This window comes from Canis aureus, chromosome 1 (genome assembly GCF_053574225.1).
Source record: "Canis aureus isolate CA01 chromosome 1, VMU_Caureus_v.1.0, whole genome shotgun sequence".
Classification (NCBI taxonomy): Eukaryota; Metazoa; Chordata; class Mammalia; order Carnivora; family Canidae; genus Canis; species Canis aureus.
In genome coordinates, this window is record NC_135611.1 from 113087543 (window position 1) to 113108747 (window position 21205).

The 21205-nt window shown below is 50.7% G+C and overlaps 1 protein-coding gene across 1 annotated transcript; it reads right to left on the minus strand.

Annotated features, from left to right (window-relative positions):
- Positions 1 to 1375: 1375 nt before the first annotated feature.
- On the minus strand, positions 1376 to 20610 carry CEACAM6 (CEA cell adhesion molecule 6). The gene is given in 15 exon segments (XM_077894219.1): positions 1376 to 1550; positions 1816 to 1858; positions 2294 to 2323; positions 2666 to 2722; positions 3699 to 3819; positions 9820 to 9861; positions 10291 to 10322; positions 12646 to 12913; positions 15958 to 16254; positions 16650 to 16725; positions 16728 to 16933; positions 19169 to 19306; positions 19309 to 19359; positions 19362 to 19511; positions 20328 to 20610. Coding segments are annotated over 15 exon segments (1641 nt in total). The 5' UTR covers positions 20392 to 20610; the 3' UTR covers positions 1376 to 1484.
- Positions 20611 to 21205: the final 595 nt, after the last annotated feature.

Sequence of the window (21205 nt, forward strand, 5' to 3'; positions counted from 1 at the left end):
CAAGTGATGCACAGGTAGGAGGAAGCCCATGGCCCAGGTGGAAGAGACCATTTGTCCAATAGCCATGGGAGCTTGGGTGACAGTTTGGTGGGTAAGCCCCCTGCCTCTGACCTAGACACTTCTTTGTCAGGAGGTATGTTTCAGGAAGATCCAGTTCAGGGAGAAAAGTGGACACTGATGGGAAGGACTGGGCTAGAGGGTACAGGCAGTGCCTGTGAGGGCCATGCTCAAGGCATGAATTCTGGGTCTTCCCCACTGGGGTTACTCTGACAGCCTCTCTCTGTCACCCCAGAGGTAAGGATATCCTGAAGGCTGGCCTCTAACACAGAGGAGAAACATTTGGACCCGTGCCAGACCACTGGGTCCTGGATTTGGGGACAGGAAAGTTTATTGGTGAAGGCCACCAGGGCTGGGTGAGGAGGGCCAAAGGGCTCAGGACACCAAAAGGCTGTGAAAGGGTCCCACTCAGGATGCTTGCCGGCTTGTGGCTGCTCCTCCCTAGCTCCTCTTCCTGTGGTCAGCAGAGGCCCCATGTTCTGTGCACACTTATAAACCTGCTGCATATTTATAAGCTCTGGGAGTGTCTATAGCCTTGGTCCCCATGCGGTGTGAGGACTGCTGAGTGCTCTCATGGTTTGGCCACAGCTCTGGTGTTCTGGTGAGCATGGTCCCAACATGTCCACACCCCTCACCACTTCTTCTATTCTGGGAGACTAGAGATGGGGGCTTGGTTAGCTTAGAGGTAAACATCTCCCTGTGTGACCCAAGAGAGAAGAGACCCAGAGTTTCAGGTGAATATGTTTTCTCTTCTTTTTTTTTTTTTTTTTTTTTACTTTATTCTTTTTTAAAAGTAAACGCTATGCCACACATAGGGCTCAAACTCATGACCTCAAGATAAAGAGTAGCATGCTCTACTGACTGACCAGCCAGGTGCCCCTGGGAAAATTTCTGCTAAGAGAAACTGCTATTCACAAAAAAAAAAAAAGGGCAAAAGAGGGGAAGACTCCTCTTTATTCAGGTCCTCTCAACATGTTCCTGGTGATTCAGGGGTAAGGACACTTTCCCTGGGAACCTGTACTTCCTGGGAGATGGCAGCCTTTGTCCCGGGTTCAGGCCAGCCTGTGGATCTCCAGAGAACAGGAGGTACGCAACCCTGGTTCCATGACTCTGAATATCCTCAAGGTTTAGAGCTGGTTCTCTGGCTCAGACTGTGGCTCCTGACCCCACCTAGGGTCTGAGTTCTCAGGAAGTCCCCTGGAAGGAACAATTCCCAGGGGAAACTAAGAAGCCACCTCTTTTTTTTTTTTAAGATTTTATTTATTCATTCATGACAGACACACAGAGAGGGAGAGAGAGAGGTAGAGACACAGGCAGAGGGAGAAGCAGGCTCCACGCAGGGAGCCCGACACAGGACTCGATCCCTGGTCTCCAGGATCCAGCCCTGGGGTGAAGGCAGCACTAAACCACTGAGCCACCGGGCTGCCCTAAGAAGCCACTTCTGCTTTGTGGTTGATCTGGCGGTAAATGCTTGTGTCCAGCTGTCGTAATTCCTGTAAAACAAGAAGAGGCCTCTGAGCCCCTGTAACCTTTTGTGAACATATCTGTGTGACTTTCAGGCTCCAGGCCCACCTGGCCACTCTCAGGGAGCCTTGCTGTGTGGCAGGTTTCTGCCCCAGGCCCCTTCTTCCCCCTCACTAACCCTGATCCCCTTTGCTCTGTTGTTTCCTGAACCTAATAGCACAGCCAGGGGCAGGCGGGGGCAGATCTTTGTCCCCCTAAGGCTTAAGGGACAGGTCATTCATTGCCCACACTCACCTGGTAGATAGGAACTGCTGCTGTGGGGCTGGGCAGGGAGTCCTAATAGGGGAGAATGGGTATTGGTAGCAGAGAAGGAAGGTCATTTCTCTACAGGAATGAGCAGACCTGCCTCTTGAGCAGCCTTCTCCAAGCCTGTTGACCCATGCCCCTGTCCCAGACTACTCCCCACAGCACTGCTGCCCCATTCCTATTAGCCCAGGACCCCTGGCTGATGCTCCCAGTGCCCACCCTGCCCCTAGCTGGACTCCAGGATTCACTTTTGGCCAGCTCGGGGGAGCAGGGAAAACTCAGGACATGGTGGGGACTGGTCCTGCCCCAGAAGTGGGTCCACTCCTGGCCAGTACATGGCTTGCCTTGCCTGGCTACTCTGAAGGAAGCAGGGCCTGTGAATGCTGCTGAATTGGTTGGTGGTTCTGCCGTAAGCCTGCACAGAAGGGGTTCCAGTGGAAAAAGTAGGGGAAGTGGCGAACTTCCTGGGGATGTGGAGCTGCTGGCTGGACCATGGCTTGGGGGCAGAGACAGGAGTTAGCACCCGGGGCTATGAGGAAGCTTGGGCCTACCATCCCAGGCAGGGATAGGTCCTGAGCTCTCAGGGACCAGGGATGAAGGAGCACCTCCCAGGGAGAGACCCATAGGCCATTTTAGGGCACCGTGAGGCCAGGTTATGACCTATGATCCAAATTCCAGAGGTCAGGGAGTATGGCCAGTGGAGGCCCCATGTGCTAAAGCCACGAGAGGTCTCGTGTGCTAAAGGGAATGGCTCAGAAACCTCACAGGGTGATTTCAGGAGTGGACAATATGGGGCAGGTCTATGGGGCTCTCGGTCCCTACTGGGCTGAAGAGATACTCATGAGGGGTGGATGCTGGGCGCCAGAACTCTTTGAGATCATGGCAGGCACTGACCCTAGGAAAGATCAAGCTTAAGTGTGAGGGGATCAGGGTGAGGTCACAGGTTTGGAGTCACAGCTGGGGACAAAGAGGATCCTCATTCAGGCAGGATTAGTGAACTTCTCTCTCAACCACTACTGTTTAGGAGAGGAAAGGCCAAGGAGAGGGGATAAGGAAAGGCCATGGACCATGCCTGTCCTGGGCCTAGAGGGGAAGACCCGCAGGCAATGGGATCTAAGAGAAACTGTCCTGAAAATTGATGGAGGACCTAGGAAAGGAATCAAATATGAGGGTTTGATGAGTGGAAGGGGCAAGGCTGCAGCTGTGTGTTCAGGACATGTTGGGAGCCCTGGGGATACTGGATCCCTGAATGTGGGGCGCCTGATGTGTCAGACCCTCGCCCCCTCAGGCCAGGAGATCCTATAATGTGACATGGATATCCTTGATCTCCATCTGCCTGGAAGAGGCATAGAGGACATCCCAGGACCTCTCCCTGGATGAGCCTAGGTTCTCTGGCCTCACACAATAGAGGTTGTGGTTCCTGATGTGGTTCATCCATCTGCCATTTTGGGGAATGACCCCACCTGGTCTGTCAGGCTCTTCAACTCTCTGCTGTGTGACCTTCCCAAGGAACTTTCTGAAATCTCGAGGCCACAAATCCCCCACACAGGGCATGTGGACTTAAAAAACCACAGGAGGTGCCATTTACTGAGCCCTTACTCCTGTCAGCATTTTTATAGGTTTGCCAAGTGATCAGGACAACCCTAAGGGGCTGTTTCCCAATTGTCTCTAATTTATAACTGATGAGGCTGTAAAGGGAGCACCCATGTCTGCAGCTGGTGAGGAAGGAGCCAGATGGAATGAGAGGGAAAATCAGGGGGGCAGTTGGGAGGCCTGGAAGAGCCAGCCCAGAATCCTAGGTTAGGACGAGGTCTCCCTCCTGCCTGGGGGTCAGCTGTGGGACAGGATCAGCTGTGGAAAATGCCTCTTACCTTCCAGTCCTTCTGCAGAGCAGGAGACACCCCACGGTGGCCATGAATACTAATCTGAGCAGAACCCCAAATGCAATGCCAATGAAGGACCCCACAGGGAGGCCCATGGTGCTTCTTTCATCTGAAATAGGAAGAAAAAGGGAGGGGAAGGAGTCCAAAGTCAAATCTGGGGACACCAGGAGGGGCCAAGAAGGAAGGGCATGCTTAGGGAGGAAGACAAGGCTACTGAGTTCTGGGTGGTGTATGTGTTGTCACCACAGAGTCCTGACACCCTGACTGCTGCATCATTCCTGTTCATCACAGTGAAACCTTGGATTGCTCTCATTCTCACATTGTCCCCCACCAGCAAAGCCATCCTGTTCATCTTCCTCTCACATTATGCCTCTTCTCCTATGTCTTCCCTTTCATCATCATTTTTTCTTGCCTTTCATCATCATTGATGTTCTTACAGGGAGACCTTCATCTGTCCTCTCAACACTGATTAAAGAGAAAAGCCTTAGCCAATGACTTTTGAGGTCAGTTCTGTGCAAAGCACATGAGATAGAAATGCTTTATGTTTATAACATTTGCTGCTTCTCTGCCCTTAAGGGGGCCAAGTGTCATTCCCACTGTGCAAAATGTGCATCTGAGTGTTTAAAGGGCTTCACTAAATCAGTGAAGGTCACAGAGCTGGAACGTGATAAGAAAACACTGAATCCCAATTCCACGTGGTATTACAGCTAGTAACAAAAATGCCAACAACAAAAAAACCAATAGCTGCTAAATTTGATTGAGCCCCAAATCTGAGTATGATGCTGTCTCAGGATTTCATCTCATGAGCTCATATTAACAACACTCACAACAGCCCAGAGATCCAGCTGTTCTTTCCAGTTTTATATATGAGAACACTGAGGCTCTGGAGGTTGAGAGTCTTGCCCAAGGTCCAACAGCTGGTACATATCAGAACCAAGATGCTAAAAGATTAGTTTAATTCTGGGGACCTCATCCACGATGTCCTATAGGCCTCTACCTCCTCTGGGACTTCATCCATTTCATACCCCCTGCCAGGAAAATATACAGGATGGATGGAAGAGGGGTTGAAGTTCACTCACAGGTCACAGTCACACAGAGTGTGTCACTTTTGCTGGAACTGACCAGGCTGGAGACCTCACATTGGTAACTCCCAGCATCATCCCTCCTGACACAGCAGCCGGGCTGAGGGGTCCTGGTTCCCTGAGAGGATGACCCTTCTCCCCTCTCTAAGTGCCCTCTGCTGTGTCCTGCCTGAGTCTGTGGACACCACACACACAGCCCAGAGTCCCCAGATCCAGGGGATCGTTTCCCTTTGTAATAGAGAAGCTCAGCTGGGCACGGATCTCCCCAGTGTTCTCACCTGCTCTGGGAAGGATGGATTTCCTCCTGGCAGCAAGGTCACAGAGAGGACTCTGGGGGTGAGAAAGGGGCAGCGTGGGTGATGACTGGTGAGGGTCCAGTGCCCATCCCTGGGTGTCAACAGCTTGACCTCTGCTTCCAGGGGCAGAGACTCAGGACCAGGTGTCTGAGGAGCTCATTTACAAGGTGTGAAGAGGAATTCTTGCACATCCTGGGAAGAGAAGCAGTGGTGGGAGATCAGGTGGCTGGGGCTCTCTGGTCCCCAAGGGAAGGTTTTGAGGAGACTCACCCTCTAAAGGTCTTTTGGCTGAAACATGGTCCAGAGACTGTCCATGTGGTCTTGAGTATCCTGGGCAGCCTGTGTCCTCTGCCTGAGGAAGCCTCCTGTGGTCACACTGTCTCTCCCATTGGCTGATGTCAGGTAAAAAGTGGGGACAGCACAGAGACCCCTTACGTATCACCCTAGGAGCACCCTAGACAGAGCCAGCAGGACAGAACAGGCCGGTGGGAGGGACCAGGGGGTCTGTTTGAGAAAGGGATAGAATTCAGGCTCCTCCTTCTCCTCATTAGCCAAAGCCAGCTTCAGGGTTTTGGGTTCCCGGGTATTGTCTGCATGTCCCTATGTCGCCTCCTGGAGGCGCTGCCGGGGGCTGCATCCAGGATGCTGACCAGCTCCAAAGGATATGGGTGGCCCTGAGCCCTGGGCAGAGGTGAGGGACTGGTCAGCCTGGGTCCTGGTTCCTGTGGGTCCTAGACTGCCTGAGTCCATTCTAGGGCAGGGTGAGCCTGGGGAGAGGACAGGCACTGTCCAGAAGATTCCTGAGCCTCTTTCAGGAGGATTATCTACCAAAAAGGATGTGCTCCACAGTAGGAGCTCTCTGTCCTCAACAGTCCAAGGAATGACCTAGTAGTCATCTCTTGAGACTTGGGGGAAAACATACCTGCCTGGAAGGCTGGACACCACAATGCCCTGTCTCTCCATCACAGCCTAGGGGTAGGGGTATTGCCTCCAAGTTATCTGTGTCTCTGTCTGTTCTCTGCTCTAGATCTCCCACAGGAAACAGGAGCTGGAGCGGCTCCACCCAGAGACTCAGCTGAGGGATCCCAGGGCTGCCTCTGTAAAGGGGAGGAGACCCTCAGCCCCCCGGAAACAAAGGCAGATCCTGGGTTCTCCTGTCCCACCTGCACGGGAATGTCCCCTAGTTCCCCAGGACTCCACGGGCTGCTGAGAAATCTTCAGGGGTCTCCACAGACCAGGGGCCTTCAGGACGAAGAGCCTGGGAGCCAGGAGAAGTGTGACAGTGGGTGACAGCGGTGAGACAGGTGGGTCAGAGCCTGCTGGGCTGTGGCGCCCTGAGCAAGGCTCTTGGCTACAGAGCAGCTCTGCCGCCACCTGGTGGACAAGGAGGGAAGGAGGGAAGACAGAGACCTGCCCTGAAGTTGGCTATTTTTTAAATTTGTACTTAAGTAATATTTCATATATGTATATATAATTTTGACAACTTTATTGAGATATAGTGGACATATAAGAAACTCACCAGGGGTGCCTGGGAGTTCAGTGTCTGCCTTTGGCTCAGGTGATGATCTCCTGGTCCTGGATGGAGCCCCAAGTGGGTTCCCTGCTCATTTAGGATTTTGCTTCCTCTTTTATCCCTCCCCCTTGGTCCTGCTATCTCTCCCCAATAAAGAAATAAAAAGGAAACTCAACATACGTAAAGTAAACAATATGTTCAGTTTTCCCATGTGGATGCACTAGAAAATTCATTCCTACATAAGATAGTGAACATGTCCCTTCCTCTCAAAAGTCCCCTCATGTCCTCTCTATTCTTTTCTTTGGCCCCTTTTAACCCTCCTTCCCCTGTTCACATGAAACCTTACATTGCTTGTTGTTAGACATTAGTTTACAGTTTTTAGAATTTTGAATAGGTGAATAATACAATATAATTTAAGGTCGGGGTTGAATTCTTTACTCAGTGTGGTTTAAAAAAATTAACCCATTGGTACATTTATTGCATGGATCCACAGTTTTATTCTTTTTAATCTCTTAGTGTAGTACATTGGAAGGGTGCAGAAAGGTTTTTTTTTAATTCGTTCACTCATTTATGGACATTTATATTGTTTCCATCTTTGGGCTATTACAAGTAGACTTGCCAGAAACTTTAGTGCAGGAGGCTTTGAAATGGGAGTGTGCTCTCATATCTCTTGGGAAGAGTTACAGGAGGGCAGTGAGGGTATCGCTGAGGAGGCACAAGTTTAATTGGTTGAAGAACATGCGATACTGTTTCCCAAAGTATTGTAATTTTACTTTCTCACTAGTAATGTATGAGAGTGCTTCCATCCTCAACAACACTAATTATGGACAGTCTTTTACATTTGTTTTGCCAGTCTGATGTATGAGAAGTGGCATCTCAGGGTGCTGTTTGCTTTGGTTTCAACTGTGAAAACATTTATCATTGTCTATTACCTTACTTTAACTTTATTAACAGTGCATATGAGATTTATCCACTTAATAGTGTTCCATTATATGTATATACTACATCTCCCTCAACTACTCATCTGCAATGGACATTTAGGTGTTTCCATAGCTGGGCTGTTGGGAATAGTGCTGTAATAAGCACCGGTGTGCACATACCTCCTCGGGATCTTGCTTTCAGTTCTTTTGAGAATTATCTAGAAGTGGGATTGCTGGATCGTATTGTAGTTCTATGTTTAATATCTTGAGGAAACTCCATACAGTTTTCCAGAGTGGCTGTACCAGCCTGCATCCCTCCAACAGTGTATGAGGGTTCCCCTTTTTCTGCATCCTCTGCACCATTTGTTGTTCCAGAGTTGTTCATTTTAGCCATTCTGACTGGTGTAAGGTGATAACTCATTGTGGTTTTGATTTGTATTTCCCTGATGCCAAGTGATGTGGAGCAGTTTCCCTTGTGTCTCTTGGCCATTTGTCTTCTTCGAAGAAATGTCAGTTCATGTGTTCTGCTCATTTCTTGACTGGATTCTTTGTTTATTTTTGGTGTTGAGTTTGATGATTTCTGTTAGATCTTCAATAGCAGCCCTCTATCTGATAAGAAATTTGCATATATCTTCTTCCATTCCATCGGTTGCCTTTGAGTTTGTTGACCATCTCCTTTGCTGTGTGGAGGCTTTCCATGTTGTCAAAGACCCAAGACTTCGTTTTTGCTTGGTTTCCTTTGTCTTTGGAGACATGCTAGCCCATTGAACATCAGGTCATTTGTTCCTGTCTTTTTTACTATGCTGGTGTAGGAGTTCCTTTTATCTGGGAGATATTAACCCATTATATGTACATGTTCTAAAATATTCTCTCCCATTTGCTAGGTTGCCTTCTCATTTTGTTCCTGATTTCCATTGCTGTACAGAAAGTGCTTAGTGTGATATAGTCCTACTTGTTGACTTTCATTTCAGTTACCTGTGCTTTTTCTGTCATATCCATGAAGTCTTTGCCAAGACCAATGTCATCAAGCTTTTCCCCTATGTTTTCTCTTAGGAGTTTTATGATTTAAGTTGGTGAATTTTAGTTGATTTTTGTATGTGTAAAGTAAGTGTGCCATTTCATTCTTTTGCATGTGGCTATCCACTTTCCCCAACATCAACTGTTGTAGAGACTATCCTTTCCCACTGTGTATTTTTGACACCCTTGTCGAAGATCCGTTGACCTTATATGCATGGATTTAGTTCAGGGCTCTTTTCTGTTCCACTATTGTTTCCCTCTGTCAATACTGGTACCTGACAGAGAACTGGTTATGAACTTGGGTTTGGCTGCTCACCTCTCTTAAATCCACACTTGAGAGACAAGTGACGGTAGATGCATTCGTTGGAGTGCTGTCACCATGCCTTAGTATTTTGATGATGGCAGTTTTGGAATGTAGTTTGAAATTAGGAAAAGTGATGCTGCCAGCTTCCTTCTTCTTGCTCAAGCAGACTTTCTATTTGGTGCATTTTGTGGTTCCATACAAATTTCAGAATTGCTTTTTTCTCTTTCATTGAAAAATGCTGTAGGCACATTGATGGGGATTGCATTGCATCTGATTTGGGCTCAAGTCATGATGTCAGGGTCCTGAGATCAAGCCCTGTGCTGGGCTCCCTGCTCAGTTGGGAGTCGGCTTAAGGATTTTCTCCCTCAGCCCCTTTCCATTCTCAGGAGCATTTCTCTCTCTCTCCTTCTCTCTCTCTCAAAAAAAAAAAAATCAGAAAAAGGGAACGATCTCACATTGACATCACTGGAAACCAGAAGAGAGAACAAAGAATGGACTGAAAAAAGACCACTTGTGGGTCCAGGTCTATGAATATTCTCAATGCTTAGAGTTGGTTCTGTGGCTCAAGCTGCGGCTCCTGACCTTCTAACCCCACACAGGGTCTGGGGTCTCAGGAAGGCCCCTGGAAGTAGCAGTTCGCAGGGGAAACTAAACAGCAATTTCTGTGGTGTAGTTGGTCTGCAGTAAATGCTTGTGTCCAGCTGTCATAATTCCTGTAAAACAAGAAGAGGCCTCTGAGCCCCTATAACCTTCTGTGAACATATCTGCCTGACATTCAGGTTCTAGGCCTACCTGGCTGCTCTCTGGGAGCCTGGCCATGTGGCAGGTTTCTGCCCCAGGCCCCTTCTTCCTCCCACTGACACTGATCCTCTTTGCTCTGCTGTTTCCTGAACCTGACAGCACAGCCAGGGCAGGAAGGGGGCAAATCTTTGGCTCCCTTGGGCTTCAGAGCCCAGAACATTCATTGCCCTACTCACTTGGCAGATAGGAACTGCTGCTGTGGAGCTGGGCAGGGAGTCCTGAACAGGAGAGAATGGGTGTTGGTAGCAGGAAGGGAGGGTCTTTTCTCTACAGGAGTGAGCAGATCTGCCTCTTGAGCAGCCTTCTCCAAGCCTGTTGATCCATGCCCAAACAGGCCCACTGCACTCCCTGCCCCATTCTTGTTAGCCAGGACCCTTCCTGTTGCTCCCAGTACCCACCCTGCCCCTGCCTGGCTGGACTCCAGGGTTTACCTTTGGCCAGCTCAGGGGAATAGGGAAATCTCAGGACATGGTGAGGGCTGGTCCTGCCCCAGGAGTAGGTCCACTCCTGGCCAATACATGGCTTGCCTTGCCTGGCTACTCTTAGGGAAGCAGGGTCTGTGATGCTGCTGAATTGGTTGGTGGCCCTGCCTTGAGCCTGCACAGCCTGGACCCCAGTGGAAAGGCTGGGGGAGGGAGCGAGCTTACCGGGGATGTAGAGCTGCTGGGTGGACCATGGCCTGGGGGGAGAGACAGGAGTTAGCATCCAGGGCTGTGAGGAACTTTGAGCCCACACTCCCAGTCAGGGACACGTCTTTAGCGCTCAGAGAACCACAGAAGGAGCACCTTCCAGGGAAAGACCCATAGGATATTTTAGGGCTTCATGAGTGCCAGGTTATAACCTATGATCCAAATTCCACAAGTCAGGGAGTATGGCCAGTGGAGGTCCTGTGTGCTGAAGCCCCAGAGAAAGGGTCAGAAGCCCCAGGAGTTGAATCCAGGAGTGGACATTGTGGGGCAGGAGTAGGGATCCCAGTTTCTTCTGGGCTGAAGAGATACTCAGTGGTTGGGGATGGATGTTGGGCTCTGGAGCTCTTTGAGATCATGGCAGGCAGTGACCCTAGGAAAGACCACGTGTAATGGGAGCAGGGTGAGGTCACAGCTTTGGTGTCACAGCTGGGGACAAGGAGGATCCTCATGCAGGTAGGAGTTAGAGATCTCTTCTCTCCACCACTGCTATTTAGGAGAGCAAGGGCCCAGGAGAGGGGATAAGGAAAGGCCGTGGAGCACATTTGTCCTGGGCCCACAGAGGAAGCCTTGGAGGCTGATGGGAGTCTAGGAGAAAGTGTCCTGAAAAGTGATGGAAGACCCAGGAGAGGAATCAAACATGAGGGTTTGATGAGTAGAAGGAGCAAAGCTGCAGCTGTATGTTCAGGACTAGTGGAGAGCCTTGGGGATACTGGATCCTTGAAGGTGGGGCTCCTGCTGGGGTCAGAACCAAGGCCCCTCAGGCCTGATGATGCTGTAATGTGACACTGGCCATCATCAATCTCCCTCTGCCTGGAAGAGGCACAAAGGACATGCCAGGACATCCTTTGGTTGAACCCAGGTTTCCTGTCTTCCACAACAGAGGCTCTGGTTCCTGCATCTGCCATTTTGAGGGATGATCCCACCTGGCTAGTCAGGCTCTTCCACTCTCTGTTGTGTGACCTTCCCCAGGATCTCTCTCACATCCGGAGCCCACAAATCCCATGCACAAGGTGTGTGGACTAAACAAAAACCATAGGAGGTGCTGTTTACTGAGCCCTTACTCCTGTCAGCATTTTTATAGGTTTGGCAAATGATCAGGACAACCCTGAGGGGCTGTTCCCCAATTGTCTCTCATTTATAACAGAGGAGGCTGTGAAGGAAGTGCCCAGGTCTGTAGCTGATGAGGAAGGAGCCAGATGGAATGAGAGGGAAAATCCAGGGGGCAGTTGGGAGGTCTGTAAGAGCCAGCCCAGAATCCTAGGTCAGGACGGGGTCTCCGTCTTGCCCGGGAGTAGGCTGTGGGACAGGATCAGCATGTGGGAAATGCCGTTGTACCTTCCAGTCCTTCTGCAGAGCAGGAGACACCCCAAGGCAGCCATGAGCGCTGGTCCGAGCGGAACGCCGAGTACAATGCTAATGATGGACCCCATAGGGAGGCCTGTGGTCTTTCATCCAAAATAAGAAGAAAAAGTCAGGGGAATGTGTCCGAAGTCAAATCTGGGGACACCAGGAGGGGCCAAGAGGGAAGGGCATGCTTAGGGAGGAAGGAAAGGCCACTGAGGTCTGGGTGGTGTATGTGTTGTCACCAGAGTCCTGACCCCCTGACTGCTGCATCATTTCTGCTCCTCGAAGTAAAACCTTGGACTTGCTCTAATCCTCATGTAGTTCCCCGCACCAGCACAGCTGTCCTGTGTATCTTCCTCTCACGTTATGCCTCTTCCCCTGTGTCTTCCCTTTCATCATCACTGATGCTCTTACAGGGAGATTCTTACCTGTCCACTCAACACTGATTAAAGAGAAGAACATTAGATGATAGCTTTTGAGGTCAGTTCTCTGCAAAGCACATGGGAAATACTTTGTATTTATCTCATCTGTTGCTTCTCTGCCCTGGAGGGGGCCAGATGTCATCCCCACTGTGCAAAATGAGTATCTGAGTGTGGAAAGAGCTTGACTAAATCAGTGAAGGTCACAGAGCTGCAACGTGATAAGACAACACTGAATCTCAAATCCACATGACATTACAGCTAGTAACAAAAATGTTAATAACAAAAAACCAATAGCTACTAAATTTGATTGAGCCCCAAATCTAAGCATGATACTGTCTCAGGATTTCATCTCATGAGCTCATATTAACAACCCTCACAGCAGCCCTAAGATCCACCTGTTCTTTCTAGTTTTTTAAGATGAGAACACTGAGGTTCAGGAGATTGAGTGTCTTGCCCAAGGTTCAAGAGCTGGTACATAACAGAAGCAAGATACTACAAGCAAGTCTAATTTTGGCGATCTTATCCATGATGTTTTGCAGGCCTCTACCTCCTCCTCACACTGAGGGGGTCAGTTTTGCTGGAAGTGACCACCTTGGAGACTTCACACTTATAATTCCCAGCATCTTCCCTCCTGACAGGGCATATGGCCAGGGTGCCCTTGTCCTGGGACAGCTTCATCCTCTCTATGAGCTTTAGACTCTGGCCATTGAAGGAACACTGGATAGAGACCCCAGTGTCATTTGTGGAGATCAGGACCACAGAGTTATTAGGTTCTATGACTATGGTATTTCTGGCCTGGAGACAAGGCTGGTCCACTTGCTCTGTGGAGATACACTGGGGGAAACAGAAGGAGAGTTGGCCTGGAGCCAAGGGCTGTGCTCTTTCCTCTGAGATCTCGGCCACTCTAAGGCCCCCGTGAGCTCTATAATGGTGACCCAGGGGATGATCCCGTTGTCTTCAGATCCGATGAAGGTCTTTGTTCAGGTGATGATCTGTAAGGAGAGGGCTTTACCTCCTCCTCTGGCCCTCACATTCCCTTCTGGCCCTCAGTCATGTGTCTGATCTGCCTGGACATCTCTGTAGTATCAGCACTAGGAACCTCTTTTAAGTTGACATGTCCAGAATCCTCATCATCAGGTGGAATTTTTTCCCATGGAATTCTGTATGATTTTTTTCTTGAATTTTTGTGACTTTAAAAGATGAGGCTTCTTTCCTTATATATCTTTCCATGTAGTTTGTGATTGAAAGACTCATAGCCCTTCCATCTCTCTGTTCAAGATAGCTTTATGTAACATAGGGAAGGCATTCATTCACACTGTCTTTTTTTTTTTAATAAAGACTTTATTTATTTATTCATGAGAGAGGCAGAGACACAAACAGAGGGAGAAGCAGACTCCATGCAGGGAGCCCAATGTGGGACTCGATCCCTGGTCTTCAGGATCACACCCTGGGCTGAAGGCGGCGCTAAACCCCTGAGCCATCCAGGCTGCCCCATCATTCACATTGTTATAATTTACTAGGGAATGAGAGCAGACTGCCCATTCTTCATAACCTTAGGAATCCAAGACTTTTCAATCTACAGGATTTCTCACTCTGAAAAAGATTTTCACCTCCAGACCTGTGGATTCACTCTCATGGCAAAAACCTCCTGTAGAGAAGTGGTTACTGTATACACAGTACTGGCACTCTTAGGAATAGAAGAAAACTACCCCAACATAGTGAAGGCCTTATATGAAATGCCCGTAGCTAGCATCATACTCCATGATGAAACACTGAAAGCATTTGTTCTAAGATCAGATAGAAGATAAACATGCCACTTTCACCACCTGATTCAAAACAGTTCAGAAGGGGATCCCTGGGGCAGCCCCGGTGGCGCAGCGGCTTGGCGCCGCCTGCAGCCCAGGGTGTGATCCTGGAGACCTGGATTCGAGTCCCACATGGGGCTCCCTGCATGGAGCCTGCTTCTCCCTCTGCCTGTGTCTCTGCCTCTCTCTCTCTCTGTGTCTATGAATAAATAAATAAAATCTTAAAAAAAAAAGAAGGGGATCCCTGGGTGGCTCAGTGGTTTAGCGCCTGCCCTTAGCCCAGGGCGTAATCCTGGAGTCCCGGATCGAGTCCCAGGATCGAGTCCCGCATCGGGCTCCCTGCATGGCGCCTGCTTCTCCCTCTTCCTGTGTCTCTGCCTCTGTGTGTGTGTGTGTGTGTGTGTGTGTCTCCCATGAATAAATAAATAAATCTTAAAAAAAAAAGTTCAGAAATCCAAGCTAAAATAATTAGGAGGAGAAAAAAAAAAAACCACAACGCAATCAAATTGGAAAGGAATAAGTATAATTATGTCTGTTTTAGATGACATGAAATTATATGTCCAAAGTCCTAAGGATCCCCCCAAAGACTGCTGAACCAATAAATAATTTCAACAAATTTGCAGAATAAATAATCGACATATAAAATCAGTCTGTTGCTAATACTAAGAATGAACTACCCCAAAATGAAACTAACAGAAATGTCTGTTCATGAGTTCTGCCCATTTCTTGACCAGATTCTTTGTTTTCTGGGTGTTGAGTTTGATGAGTTCCTATAGATCTTGGATACCAACCCTTTATCTGATAAGATATTTGCAAATATCTTCTCCCATTCTGTAGGGATTCCTGGGGGCCAGGGAGGGTTATCAACTGTTTCCCTTGCTGTGCAAAGCTTTTTATCTTGATGAAGTCCCAATTCTTTTTTGTTTTTGCTTTTTGTTTTTGTTTCTGTTGCCTCTGGAGATGTGTCTAGCAAGAAGTTGCTGCATCTGAGGTCGAAGAGGTTGCTGTTTGTGTTCTTCTCTAGGGATTTGAAGGATTCCTCTCTCACATTTAGTTCCTTCATCCATTTTGAGTTTATCCTTGTATATGGTGTAAGATCACGGTCCAATTTCATTCTTCTATGTGCGGGTGTCCAATTTTCCCAACACCATTTTTGAGGAGACTGTCTTTATTCTGTTGGATATTCATGAACAGACATTGCTCCAAAGCAAATATACCAAGAGCCAACAAAAACGTGAAAAAATGCTCCACATCACTTGGCATCAGGGAAATAAATACAAATCAAAACTACAATGAGATACCAACTCACACCAGTGAGAATGGTTAAATTCAGTCAGGCAACAACAAATGTTGGTGAAGATGCAGAGAAAGCAGAACCCTCTTACACTTGATGGGAATGCAGGCTGGTACAGCCGCTCTGGACAACAGTGTGGAGATTCCTCAAGAAGTTAAAAATAGAGCTGCCTTATGGCCCAGCAATTGCACTACTAGGTATTTTTCCAATGGATATAAACGTAGTGATCTGAAGGGATACCTGCACCCCAAAGTTTTTTTCACCCCAAAGTTTAAAGCAGCAATGTCCATAATAGCCCACTGTAGAGAGAGCCCAGATGTCACTAATGTCACATAGTGTGTCAACTAAAGTTCACTTTGCAAAGAAAAGTGAGGGCAACCTGTGGGTTAGAAGGAAATAATTGCAACTCCTATCAGGTAAAAGGTTAATATTCAGAATATATAAAGCACTTCTGTAATTCAATAACAAAAGGCAACCTGACCCTGAGGACCCTTCTTTCTGCCCCATTTGCAAAGCCCCCTTTTATGCAGGTCTTTCTGGAGCTGAGGACCCTCTCCCCACATTACAGGCTGGACCCAAGGGGCCATGAAAAATCCAAGAGTAAGGGGAGGAAGCACCTGCAGACATGTAAGGGGATCATTCAGGGACAGATTTGGGATATGCTTGTGACAAGAAAATGGGAAAGAACTTATTCTAGGCCCTTTTCTGAAAAGCAGACAGAACTTCACATCAGTGCTCAGTGCAGATGCTCCAGGGATGCACTTATCAGAGACGGTGACAATCTCGACTGTGGTCTTATTGAGGCAAGTGCCATTCTGATAGATAAGATAGATAGATAATGGTGAGCCATTCTGATAGATAAGTTAGGTATAGGATCCACTATGATTTACAGTGATGTTGGGGATAATAAGCTCCTATGTGGATAGCTGGGGTCTCCCACTGATAAACTAAGAATACTGTGCAGGTGGGTTAGTGGCTGTGCCGCAGGAGATACTGAGGTTTCCCCCTAGATGGTAATAGGAGTCTGAGGGGTAAATGGTGGGTGTGTCCGGGCCATCTGGAGCAAACAGAATAAAGCCACAGGTGATGTAATCCCAGGGAAAGGGAAGCTCCCATCTGTATAAGGGCCACAGTGTCCCTCTGAGCTGGGTCCCAACCTTGTTTTCAAACATCCCAACCAGAAGCCCCCTGTGTTCACTGAGCCTGGGTCTGAGACATGAAGCTGTTTCCCCTCCCAGGCTGTTGACCCTCCCAGGAAGGAGCAGCCCACCCCTTCCTAGTCTTGGTTATGCTGGGCCTGCCCAAGTTTGCTGGGGACAAGAAGCCATGGCCAGGCTGGGGGTCCAGCTGAGGGTCATGGACGTGGACCCCAGAAGGAAGGATGTGGCTTGGCCTCTGGCTGTGTGGACTTGAGCTCGCAGCTGGGCCAGGTAGGAATGGAAGTTACTCAACAGAGCACATTCAGGGTGAATGGGTCACTACAATCGGCACTCACTGGGTTCCGAGTTTCACACTCATAGGGTCCCTCATAGGGTCATTCCTTGTGACACCATGTACAGTGAGAGTCCTGTTGTCCAGGGACAGCTCCAGCCTGGGACTGTCCGGGAGGCTCTTACTGTTTACTGACCACAGGCAGCTTGTGCTCTGAGTCTGAGCTTCACACATTAACACTACAGAATCCGCATTCTCCACGGGGCTGGAGTTGTTGCTTGTGATGCTGGGTTTGTGTAACTCCGCTGTGCAGACAATAGAGAGAACATTGCCCTGTGTGGTACCTGTGATTCCTCAGCAGGCATCTTTTTAAATATATATATATATATATATATATATATATATATATATATATATATATATATATATATATATTTGAGAGAGAAAGAGAGCGCACAAGAAGGGGGAGGATCAGGCACAGAGAAAGGGAGAAGCAGACTTGCCACTGAGCAGAGAGCCCCACCAACCCCTCGATCCAGGACCCTGGGATCATTACTTGAGCCGAAAGCAGACTCTTAAGCAACTAAGGCACCCAGGTGCCCCTTCCACAGGCATCTTGAATCAGACGTGACATATCCCAGCACTCAGCCAACTAGAGTCCTTAAAAGAATAAAGCAAATCTGTGTATCCGCAAAAAAAAAAAAAAAAAATACAGTGGCAGCCCTGGTGGCGCAGCGGTTTAGCGCCGCCTGCAGCCCAGGGCGTGATCCTGGAGACCCTGGATTGAGTCCCAAATCGGGCTCTCTGCATGGAGCCTGCTTCTCCCTCTGCCTGTGTCTCTGCCTCTCTCTCTCTCTGCATCTCCATGAATAAATAAATAAAATCTTTAAAAAAAATACATGAGTATCTGAGCGCTCAGGGAGAGCGAAGCCCCAACTCTGTGTGCCTGAAACTTCAGGCTTTCTCAAATGTGGATTACAGAGTCAGAGGAGAAGACGCCAGACAGAGTCACAGGCAGCCCTGGACCTCTCCTGGCTCATCAGAGACATGACAGCCTGCCCTGGAGATGGGGTTATGAGCAGAAATGACACCCAAGTCCACCAGGAACAAGCCCAGAGGTCAGTTCACTTCTCAGCCCCCCACAGCCTGGAGACGTAGCACCCCCTGGCTGTTTGATAACGAGTGACAAGAGGCAGTGACCCCTTACATGGCAGAGCCAAGTCCAACCACTAAGCAAAGAGCCAGAGGATGAGCAGGAAGCAGGGGTGGTGAGCGATGAATGATCCATCATCTCTTCAGAGAGGGGTCTTGGGTGCAGGATCCTAGGAGGTCTGGCCACACAGGCTCCCTGCCCTCCAGCGGGAAAGAATCCCCCACCATCCACTCCTTCCCTCCTAAGCAAAAGCAACTGAGTCTGTTACGTGTGGACCCTGTGCTGGTTTCAGATGCAGAGTCAGGAGGGGAAGGCAAGTCCCATCCCTTACACCCCAGTGGGAGCCACAGCAACACATCAGGAAACAATCTGATTTCAAGTCCAGCCCAGGCAGGCGAGGATGAGCCCCCTGGGGTTGGGGGGGCAGGGGCATTCTCCCTCTGATTGCTGAGGCAGGTCATTCTGGTCTAGAGTAAACTGGAGTGAGCCTCCATTTGGTCTCACTGCCCAGACCCACTGATGGAGGAGACGACGGGGCTGGGTCTGCAGAAAGAACTTGGGTGACTGATGTGCTGCTCATCAGTTTGTGTGACCCTGATTCAGTGACTGTTTATCCCTATGCCTTGGTTTCCCCAGAATGCAAGAGGAATAATGGTAGATGATGTCTATTTGCCAGGCCTGTGAATTAACCTTTAAACATCCTGAAATACCTGATCTAAATTTTGTCCATAGCAGCTGGTCAATCAAATGGCCTCTGTTCCTGCTCACCCCACAGGAGAGGGCTCTCTGGGCCTGAATCTGGGTGGAGGAGGTGCTGCCAGGAGCATCTCACTGCTCTGTTGCTCCCTGGGGAACTGCCTTTCCTCTGGAGACCCCAAGTCCCCCACAGCAGTTGGCCAACAGACTGGGGACCTGTTATGTCTGTGCTGTCCATTCTGAGCCTCAGGTGAAGGCCCAGGCCCTGCCACTCCCCCACATGTGGCTGGTGACCAGCTCAGGTTGTTAGGAATTCCTTGTTCCCAGTTGGCTCTGCCCAAGAGCCCCAACTCCATCCTGGCACACACTCCCCGGGGTCACCAGAATCAGGGGTCCAAGACAGTGGTCTGGGCAGAGGCTTTCTGGGCTGAGGTCTGGGGAGGATCCCTCAGGCCTGGCCTTGAATGAGTCCTGCAGGGTCTTTGTCAGATGATTACAGAGTCTGAATTCCAGGAAAGGAATTCCAATCCTAGGAAGTATGTCTCCACTGTGTGTGGGTCCCCCACGAAATGCCTGAACCCCTCATGGGACATAATGCAGAGAGGGATGGAGGCCCAGTGCAGGCCTGCGAATCCTGTGTGTGTGTAGTGGAAATCCCCCCACCTGACACCAGACATGAGAGAGGAAATACGAAATACACGGAGCTGTCCAAGTACTTGTTCAATTTGAAATTTTTTCTTAATGATTTGTAGGGTGTAATACCCCATGTCGTTCAGGGTGATGTTCTGGAACAGCAGGGATCTATTGGGGTAGGCTGTCTCTCTGCCCCATGTGCAGGCCCCAGGGTAATCACTTGTGTGTTTCCTACATATGATACGATAGAATTTCCTCTCTGAACCAGTCATAGCCTAGAAGATTCCCGGGCAGATTGTGGACACGCAGAAGCACATCCTTCCCTTCGGCAGCATCAATAGGCACAGATTCCACAGTGACTTGGGCAGTGGTGGGCGAGTTCTGGAAGGTTAAGAGTGAGACTAGGAGGGAAGAGAGGGGATGGATTATTGTTTGGACTTACATGTTGGGACAGAAAGCTGAGGCCCTGGAGACACAGCAGGTCCTAATCCCCCAGCCTCAGGGGAGGGGTGTGAGCAGACATGTGTATCTGGGTGTCTGTGTGTCTCCTGTTGGTCAAGGTCAGTGGCATGACCACGTTATTTTGGGCCCCTCAACTTAATTTCCTGTTTCCAAAGCTCTTCCTCAAATGTGTGTGGCTCACACCCTCACTGCCCTCAGATACCTGGTGACACTCAGGGGGTCCCTGGGAGAGGCCTGCCGTGACCTGCTCCTCTAAGGACCCTCTGTCTTCATGTCCTGACCTTTCCCTGCTCTGTTCCCTTCATTGCCGCTTATCCTTACCTGACATGACATTCCAGATGTCTCTGCGGGTCTGTCTTCCTCCCAGAGAAGTGAGCTCAGGGAGCAGGGACTGGTCTGCTCTGTGCTGTCCCCCGGGGTGGCCCGGCTGCAAATACCAGGGCTGAGCGTCCCCAGGGCCCTCTGAGTCTGGCGCTTATCGGTCAGGACCCCAGGGTGGTGGCAAGGCCAGGGTTTAGGGTCCCTGGGTGTGGTTCCCGTCAGGTTGCAAAACTGAGTCCCCGGTGAGGAGGCCCTTGGGACCCAGCCCCTCACTCCCCACTTGCAGATCCCGAGGCCGCCCCGTCGCTGAGCCGGCTCCCCCGCCCCGCCCGCCGCCCCGTCCCCCGCGGAGCCCCGTCCGCCCCCCCAGGCCCCAGGCCCCAGGCCGCCGCTCCCCCGTCCTCCCGCCCCTCCCAGGGGATCGGCCCCCTCACCGGCCAGCAGGAGCTCCTGCCAGGGGCCGCGCCCTGCTCGGGGAGAGGCCGAGGGGGGCTCCATGGTGCCCGCTGCCCGCTCCGTCCGGCCGGGGTGAGAGCAGCTGCCGCCGCGCAGACGCTCGGGCCCCGCGGTCCGCCCCACAGCGCCGCGTCCTTCCCCCTCCGCGCGGGGCCGCCTCTGGGGGCGGGGCCGGGTCACGCGGGCCGGGCGGGGGCTCGCCGGCCCCCCCCTCCCCGACGGCAGGTCCCGGGGTTCCCTTCCTCTGTCCCCGTGGGGGTCCCCGCAGCTGCGCACACGGCCTGCTTGGCCCGAGCACGAGCCCGGGGCGTCGGGTCCGGGGCGCGCCCCGCAGCTGGGGGCGAGGTGCAGGGTCCGCGCCCCCACAGCCCTCCCTCCTGGCCCTGGGGCTTCCCCCTGCAGAGCGGGAGCCCGCGGCCGCCTCCAGAGCCTGTCCCGGGACGTCACCCCCACCGGGCCTGGGGATCACCTGGGGAACGTCATCAAGACTGCGGAGGCCCAGGTGACCCCTGGACAGGCTGCTTTAGCAGATGCGCAGCCAGGCTGAGACCCCGGGACGTGGCGCCGGGGCCGCCTCTGCTCTGCGCCCACGGAGGGAGGGTCCGCAGATCCTGTGGAAAAGCAGATCTGACTCGGCAGGTGTGGTGTGGACCCCGGAGCCTGCATCTAACCAGCTCCCAGGGGACGCGGATCCTCCTGGCCCCGGGGGGCAGGCTTTGAAGAGCCGGGCTGAGGGGGACCCGGCTCCCTGAGAGGGTGACCCTTGTCCCTTCCCTCAGTGGCCTGTGCTGTGTCCTGGCCTTGAGTCTGTGGGCACCACACACACAGCCCAGGGTCCCCAGGTCCAGGGGATCGT